General features: G+C 32.6%; 2 protein-coding genes across 3 annotated transcripts; both read right to left on the reverse strand.

Moving 5' to 3' along the window:
- Positions 1 to 2,452: 2,452 nt before the first annotated feature.
- Positions 2,453 to 5,753, reverse strand: LOC7459945 (rust resistance kinase Lr10). 2 transcript variants are annotated; one of them, XM_024605795.2, is made up of 7 exons: positions 5,638 to 5,753; positions 4,858 to 4,959; positions 4,737 to 4,769; positions 4,540 to 4,602; positions 4,311 to 4,343; positions 4,104 to 4,193; positions 2,453 to 3,608 (listed from the first exon to the last, which is right to left on the reverse strand). In XM_024605795.2, exons 2-7 carry the CDS (start codon positions 4,898 to 4,900, stop codon positions 2,479 to 2,481), a joined length of 1,392 nt encoding a protein of 463 aa, XP_024461563.1. In that variant the 5' UTR covers positions 4,901 to 4,959; positions 5,638 to 5,753; the 3' UTR covers positions 2,453 to 2,478. The 2 variants fall into 2 exon arrangements, with proteins under 2 accessions (XP_024461563.1, XP_024461566.1); XM_024605798.2 differs by lacking the exon at positions 5,638 to 5,753 and having other exon boundaries at positions 2,453 to 3,452; positions 4,858 to 4,933.
- LOC127905529 (LEAF RUST 10 DISEASE-RESISTANCE LOCUS RECEPTOR-LIKE PROTEIN KINASE-like 1.2) lies at positions 5,642 to 6,436 on the reverse strand. Its single transcript, XM_052454403.1, has one exon. The coding sequence runs from the start codon at positions 6,434 to 6,436 to the stop codon at positions 5,672 to 5,674; it is 765 nt and encodes a 254-aa protein (XP_052310363.1). The 3' UTR covers positions 5,642 to 5,671.
- Between the last annotated feature and the right edge of the window lie 2,421 nt (positions 6,437 to 8,857).

Raw genomic sequence — 8,857 nt, forward strand, 5'->3', positions numbered from 1 at the left:
TTGGAATATTTTATTTGTGTTGTTTTGAGTTGCTTTTGAGTATATTTCATATATTTGTTGTAGGTTCTCCTAACGATCCTCAATAGATTTTTCGGGTCTTTCATATGATATTCCTTTTAATCTATATTTTTCCGGGTGAGTGGGATAATCTTTAATATACATATAATATATATAAATATGTATGTTCATTATACAATGAGTACAACAAGTTAATTTCTTGAATATTGATATATATTGCTTTATTTTCCGAGTACTCATTTATTCTAGAATTTGCACTCACAATCTGTCGAACTAAATTTTATTTGATATGATACACATTTCTTTGATGATTCTGCGAATATCTATTATGTCTTGATATAGAACTTGTCAGTAACTCCATACTAACGGAGAGTAGTTAACCTATGTGCACATAGTATTCTGTATACCTAGCTGCATAGTTATTAAACCCGGCCTGGGGGTTGACTCGGCCAAGGGGTCGGGTCCCGGGTTTCATGGGTCAACTCGGGTCAACCCAGGTCAACCCGGAAAAATTAAATTTTTTTTAAAGTTTTAATATTTCATATGAAAAAATCCATGTAAATAACTAAATATAGGTTATACATATTGTAAACAATGAAGTTTAAAAGAATATTTTAAAAAGTTTTTTATCCCATATTAAAAAGATATTATGTTAAGCTTTTAAGTTGAAGTATTTAAACAAAAAAAGTTTTTTATCCCACATCGAAAAAACATAACTTTTTTTCTTGGGAACATAGAGTATATCTACTAATATGTTTCAAATCCCACATAAAAAAACATAACTTCTTTCATGGAAACATAGAGTATATATACGAAAGAGCTTCAAATCCCACATTGAGAAGATAATATGTTATCCTTTTAAGTTGAAGTATTTAAACCAAAAGATTTTTCATCCCACATTGAAAAAACATGATTTTTTTCTTGGGAACATAGAGTATATATACTAATAGGTTTCAAATCTCACATTGAAAAAATACTTGTTATCCTTTTAAGTTGAAGTATTTAAACCAAAAGGTTTTTTATCCAACATTGAAAAAACATGATTTTTTTCAAGGGAACATAGAGTATATATACTAATAAGTTTCAAATCCCACATTGAAAAAACATAATTTTTTTCATGGAAATATAGAGTATATATACGAAAGGGCTTTAAATCCCATATTGAAAAGATAATATGTTATCCTTTTAAGTTGAAATATTTAAACCAAAAGGTTTTTTATCCCACATTGAAAAAACATGATTTTTTTCTTGGGAACATAGAATATATATACTAAAGGGCTTCAAATCCCATATTGAAAAGATACTATGTTATCCTTTTAAGTTGAAGTATTTAAACCAAAAGGTTTTTGTATCCCACATTGAAAAAACATGACTTTTTTCTTGTGAACATAGAGTATATATAGTTATATACTAATGGGTTTCAAATCCCACATTTGAAAAAAAAAACCGGGTCTCGCCCGGGTTCGCCCGGGTCATGGGTTGATTCGCCAAGTCGCCCGGGTTTGATCGAGCTGTTGCCCCAGCTGGTCTTTTAGTAAACCCGGACCGGTCCAGTCACCAGGTCGACGGGGTCCCGGGTCGGGTTTAATAACACTGCCTAGCTGGTGAGAGAGACATCAGCCTATGGCGACTGATCATCCCACAGTGGTCACCTTCGGGTGTCATCTGGTCACCTTCGAATGTCATCTGATCCCTGACATGTATTCCACTACTTTATGATAGTATGTTTAGTATGTATATGTATATGTATATCAAGATAAATCGACTTACAAACTATTAATATCTAAAATGTATATTAAATGTTATTCCCTCACTAATTTGGTTGAACTCACCCCTCATTCTTAATATTATTTCAGGTTCTTAGTTTCTGATAGCAGTTGAACTTTGTTGAGTGTTTCTGCTTCTTCAGTTTTGGTCGGTATGCTTTGCTTGTTTTGCAAGACTTTCCTTTTAGTTTTGATTCGATGTCTTAGACGCTCCACTATTTCCTTGTTTTAATTAAGTTTGCATTTTTGACAATGTAATGAGTATTATGGATTATTATTTTTATTTTAATTACTGATGAGAAGTTTTGAACTATCATTTGGTTTCATTAATTTTGAATAATATAATATTTCTAAAGATTATGGAATGCTGTGTATTTTTAAACAACTTATTTTTTTGATATGTCCGTTTTGAGGCTTATGGTAGGTTGGATGTCTTTCCGACACCGCTCCTGCGTTGCAGATCATGGACCGGGATTCGGGTCATGACAAAATCAAACTAAATCATTCATGAATATATAGGTACTAAGATTAATGATATAATTTTAGAAAATTTATATTTTAATGTTGGCGTGTGATGCTATAGCTCTTACTTAGATTCAATAAAAGCATGAAGAGCTTGATTGATATAATAAATACATCTCAAACGCTTAATTAATCCATTATCAAAATTTATGAACAAACAATTATATATTTATTAACGACCAAACTGATATGAAGAATTTATACAATAACTTGACGGATCTGATTGATTGGCCACGTCATCATGTTTTGGCATTTGTTGCGAGGTGGTGAGAAAAGGTTTAGGAGACATTTGTAGGGATTCAACATCGGTTTCGAGCATCTTTACAACTTCATGCATTGAGGGACAATCCTCGGGTTTTAATTGTATACACCATGATGCCACTATAATCATCTTCTTTGTTATCTTCTTTTCTTGCTCTGTGGTGTCTCCTAGTACTTCTAGGTCATTTCCTTCACAAACCTGCTCATAAACCCACGAAGGAAAGTAGATTTGGCTTGCATCGACTACCAATTCACTCAAGTTCTTCTTTCTTCCTATCATGTCCATTAACAACATCCCAAAACTGTAAACATCTGCTTTGTAAGACACGCCTCCGATATTTTTGTAGAACAATTCAGGAGCTATGTATCCCATTGTTCCTCTAGCCGCAGTAAGGGCCACAATGCCATTATTTGTTGGGTACAATTTTGCTAATCCAAAATCTGAAATTTTTGGAACAAACTTCTCGTCGAGAAGAATATTGTGAGGCTTGATATCAAAATGCAAGATTTGCATATCACAACCTTGATGTAGATAATCAATGCCACGAGCAATCCCAAGAGAAATGTCAAACATTTTCTCTTTACTTAATGTGACGCTACCTCGTTTAGAAAAAATATACTTATCAAGAGAACCATTAGGCATGAACTCATATATAAGACCACGCTTTGATCCCTCGGCGATAAAGCCTATAAGCTGCACCACATTGACATGGTAAATTCTTCCGATGGTGTCAACTTCATTGGTAAAATCTTGTCCATTAGCTTTCGAATTGCTCAAGATTTTTACTGCTGCAAAACGACCACTACGAAGCTTTCCTTTATAAACTGAGCCAAAGCCCCCCTCACCCAACTTCTCCTTGAAGTCATTTGTTATCTTCTTAATCTCTGAGTAAGAATACCTTACAGGCATGAGATTGTCATTACTCTGCAAGAACTCTTCAATTGTGTCATACATTGATAAGTGCCTTCTTCGCCATGTGTAGATTAAATAAGTCACGAGGCATGAAAGCCCAAAAAGGAATAATATTGCACGAAATATCACTGTGTCGAGAAACAACAAGAACAATCAATGGCAGAATGAAATATTGTTAATTTGATAGATTGCGACATCAAAATTATTTTATAAATGAAGTGTGATTTCTGTTGTGTTAGCCTCCTGATAAATCCTTACAAGTTTACTATGTATCGATGGAAGCATCAATTTTTTTTCAAATCTCAAATCCATTGCACCAAAAGGTAAAAACTTCTTACGAAAATTCAAGAAAAAAAAGATTGTGCATGGAGAATCTTTGTGAATTTTGATTTTATCCATCTTAGCTTCGGATTTTTTTAAGTCATTAAAGTTGCTAATAAAATTAAAGAATTAGATTCAATTAGAAAAACTAAAAAGTTGAAGGGCTTATTTCCATGAAACCAAAGTCACTGAAGATACTTTCTTGCGCTTTTCCATTTTTCTTTTAATCTTATGTTTTGATCTTACAATGCACACATTTCATGTTCTACAACGAATCCAAAGAAGCATAGGAAAGTACTTACCAGCGAAAATAAGTAGTGCTATGAGCAAAACTATGATTATGCTGAGAAAATCTGAAGATATGGTCTTGGTCCCAACATACGTATAGTATTCTGCCAAATGAAAACATGAAGACATTGGAAAATAAATAAATAATATTAAAAAGGTTTTTTAGATGAACTCGATAATCTCAATATTTACATAATAACTCGAGAGTTATTGTAATTTACCTTTGTAAATTCGGAATCCCAAATGCGGTTGTCCTACAAGATTTATAGAAAAGGAGAAAAATCAATATGGGAAATCTTATAGATATTAAACAAGAAAGAAATAAAGTAATTAATCATAACTTATTCAATCACAATCTTATAATGCTTTTAAATGGTTTTTCTGCGCATATTGCCTATCATTAACGAAACAATTCCAGATTACAAAAAAAAGAACTCTAAATTAACTCACCCCCTCTTCTTGAATAGTATATCCATGTCCCGCTTGGAAAATACTTGGTTATCGGCCCAAAGACTTCATTGCGAAGAAAAGAGAAGGTCATGTCAGTGTTCAGCCTTTGCAGAACCAATTCATGTAATTAAAATTGTGTTCCATGCATGCAGTTTAGACTTCATGTTTGAGTAAAGAAAAAGGCATGCAGTTCTTACTGAGATAACTGAGTATGCGATTAGTCAGCAAGTCTGCAAGAAAAAACAAATAATTGTTAAAGAATCTAGTGATCTCAATAATTGGTAATATTTATTGGCAGACAAAGACAAGCTGTGTCACCTATTGCCACTCTGATAGGAGCACCATTGAGGCCTGCGTTCATATAAAAGAAGAAATCATCAAATTACTTGAGTTTTGAAGGTTTGCGTTGTCATTGCATGCCTAATTGATTGAAGTAAAGAACCGTAAGATCAGATAGGCCAACATGGAGAAAGTAACAAATATAAAGGACTGCCAAGGAAAGCAACAGTCAAGCAAATGAAAAAAAAGCTGAAACAAAGAATGGAAAAGGCAAAACCACGGGACAAGAACAAATCTCTGGCCCAGCTGAAATAAAAAAACTAGCTTGATAACCAAAACAGTACCACACTCCAGTAGCCAGGAAGGAAATGAAGATTCGAAGTTGTGTTTAATTGAGATATGAAGGAAATATGTATATAGCAAGAGCTTGAAGACACAAACATTAACACTTTAAGTAGAATCAATTTTCTTTCTTTTCGTTTTTTTCCCCTTTTTTTGTCATTACAATATACTGTTAAGATTGATTATACTACCTCTAGTAGTTTGAAAAAAAAAATACAAAAATAGTTCAAAGCCACCAAGAGCTAACAAGAAGAAGAAAATATGTATGATCAATGGGAAGATATCTAGGCCAATTAACTTATAATAAACCCAGAACAAGATAAAGCTTTAAGCAATGTCACAACAACAAGACAATGGTCATGGATTTGTATAAAACACCTTCTTTTATCAAGTATAAAATAGAGAGATTTGTGCTGTTATGAAATCTATATTCAAATTAAGGTAAGCTGAGAGAGAGATAGAGAGAAGAAAACGCACCGTATGAATCACAATATGTACTATCATAGTTGCATTACTGGATCTCATTGACAGAATCACAACAAGCTGAGTACCATGAAAGCTCAAATCCATATAACAAAATATCATGGACATCTCTGTAGGAAATATTGGTCATGTTTTCTGGCATAACAGATCCAGGGGCAGAATAGATCAAATTTATACGGCATAAGTCCGGTACCTTCAGCAAGTCGGCAGCAACCAAGACATAGGAGTAACCTTCCGCATTGCGGGAGCTGAACGTAGAATTATATGCAGTAGAATTTTCATTTTTGCAAGAAGAAGCATCCACTATATAGTCTGGAGGACTCAGTACTGGATTTTCGCAAGTAATAAAAGTTAATCTAAAGGTCATAAAGTCGGTGCGAAGGTTATCGAACCCAAAGTTATATGGAAGATAGTTCCTGTAGCTGATGTAATTATCATATGCGATAAGAGATCGATGAGGTATGGAGAAGCAATCATCCTTCTGAACAGCAGCTTCCACAAGTCGAACCGTGAAGTTACTGTATTCGATCGCCTGAACATAATATTTCACCGTCTTCAAGTATAAAGTTGGACGATTGTTTTCACAAACAAGTTCATAACTTTGGTGGCCGCAGCTTTTGGGATCGGTGTTTAATCGAAAAGGGTAGCTGATATTATGGATGTTGCCACAGGAAGAAGGAGAGCAGTAATTGCTGTTCTTTCTAGCGCTGCAGCTATGGTGGATGGCTATGATCTGTAGAAAAAGAAGGGCTGCATATGCACCAAAGAGGTGCCTTAATGTTCCACTGAACATGAGGACACCAATCGTTTTGTTACACTTTGGACATGAGTTTTATAGCATATGTTTTAGTAAATTACATGAAGAGCTCCTACCAAATTAAGAAGGGGTGGGCAGCTGCTTTATGGCTTCCAGTTAGGAAAGTCAAGCTAGTCGACATGATTGAGCTTCTTGTTTTGGCATGATTTGACTTTACACGAATCTAAAGTAATGAAGATGGCATCTAGATCTGAATTATTGCCGGTTCATTTAAATTACTTTTTGCCATCAAATTTGAACATTGAATTGCAGTCCACAGGGCTTGGCTTTTGGATATAGAAAATCACTGCTCGCGGAAAGCCAAGAGACACACGATCTGTTGTTCAGAATTAGTAACCTGCCGCCCATGTGGAAGGTGGCAATCTACAGCTAAAAAGATAATGAACTTATCTCTAATTTAAAGTGTGAAAACAGAAGAGATTGCTTTTTCGAAAGAAGAAGTGATTGTCATTTCAAGGAGGTGATCAATGGAGGAGACTTCGAAGTTCAAATTCAAACATCAATGAACTTATCTCTAGCTTGACAAACATCAAGTCGACGTAATCTTGAAGTTTCAAGGTTGTCTCAATATTGACTAGCTAGCGATTGTTGACTAGCTAGCGATCGTATGCTTGTTTGTAGTTTAATGGTTTCACACTACCCAATTGCATGCTTATTTACTAAACATGTTTTTCTACTAAAATCATTTGGTTAATCAAAACACAGGATTGTTTTTAAATTTTAATTTATATATATATATTAATTATAACCGAAAAAATTACTATATTACCGAACGAACAAACACTAAATGATTGCATTTTGAGTTTGTTTATTAGACAAAAATCCTAAATGGGAGAAAATAAAATTGAACGCTGCCCATTGCATCGGGTGTTTCATATATATATATATATATATATATATATATATATATATATATATATATAATATATCCATTTCTACGAGCAAAAGTCGTCGTTGCTTTTTTGGCCTTTGCCACATGCAATATGCTATAAAATAAGCCAACTTGTAGATTAAATATCTATAGTTGGGATAGTTGTCAACATTGAAATGAGTAATCAGTAGGTAGCTAGTTCTTCGTCCCCAAAATTGTAAATGGAAATACCAGTAGGCCAACTTGTGGGTGGTTCTTAAACGACGTGCATATAATAGTTGTTTTTTTTCTGACAGACTTGGCATTCAAAATTCCAATGCATCCAACTCTCCTGTGGTCACCCGTGATGCGTCTCAAAGTCTCTCTTCCTTTAATAGATAGATATATATATATATATATATATATATATATATATATATATAGGTCAGATTCGATTTGTATCATAAAAGTAACGTATAGTTTACTTTATTAAACATAATTTTAAATTAAATTATTGTATTAAACTGAAATTTTATCAGAAAATTTTAAAAATATTTTGTATGTTAATGTAAATTTTTAAATGAATAGGTGTTCGGTAAGTGCTTGCAATATAGGTCAGAATATGTTTAATAAATTTTATCGTTTTTTTTATGGATTTTCTATTTTACAAAAATCTTTTTCATATGAAAATGTGACGACTTGTTTTGAAAATTTCATAGTTTTATAAAGATCTTTAATGAGTTGTAGTATAATTTTCAAGTATGGTAAAGATTTATTAATGTTTTAAAATTATTTTTTTACAAGGATTTTTTATTTATCATAATTACACAAGAAAAAAAAACTTATAATTTATGAATTTCATTTTTATTTTTGTTAACTGCAGCTCAAGTTTTGTTTGAACTTAATTAATATTTTTTTTTAGATAGAATTCAAAATTTATTTAAATTAGAGCTTGAGCTTATTAGTAAAGGTTTTGAGTCAATTTTTATAAGCGGATCAATTTAACCTATAATAATAAATTCATTAGGGTTAATTTTTCAAAACTATTTAAACTCTATTCAATCCATCGTTTTTTTTTTAAATAATTTTTTTTATATTGTTTTAATAAATTAATATTAAAAATAAATTTTAAAAATAAAAAACGATTACAAAACCACACAAAGCTAATGCTAATCTCTTCAAGTGGGGGTTGGAAAAGTATTGATTAGATGGTTCTGTTCCGTTTCTGTAATGGTCCCTCTCCATCATTTTCACCTTCCAAATGGGCCTGTTGGGTCAATGAAAGAAATATACCATGAGACAACTAATCCTTCACCCTACCCAACACTACTCTCCTTCATACGTGTAGAGTTCTCCCTCTCCGAGTCCAGTGGTAACATAATTCACCATATTTATTAAACCCTACATAGGTTATGGAAGTCGTTTTTAAGATTAAAAAAATTAAAAAATGCATTGTTTTACTTTTTAAAAATCAAACATGATTTTGATCAAATCAGTCAATTTAATTTTGGTAATCATTAATGAATAATACTTTTGAATTTTAAAGT

Source organism: Populus trichocarpa, chromosome 7 (genome assembly GCF_000002775.5).
Source record: "Populus trichocarpa isolate Nisqually-1 chromosome 7, P.trichocarpa_v4.1, whole genome shotgun sequence".
Lineage (NCBI taxonomy): Eukaryota > Viridiplantae > Streptophyta > Magnoliopsida > Malpighiales > Salicaceae > Populus > Populus trichocarpa.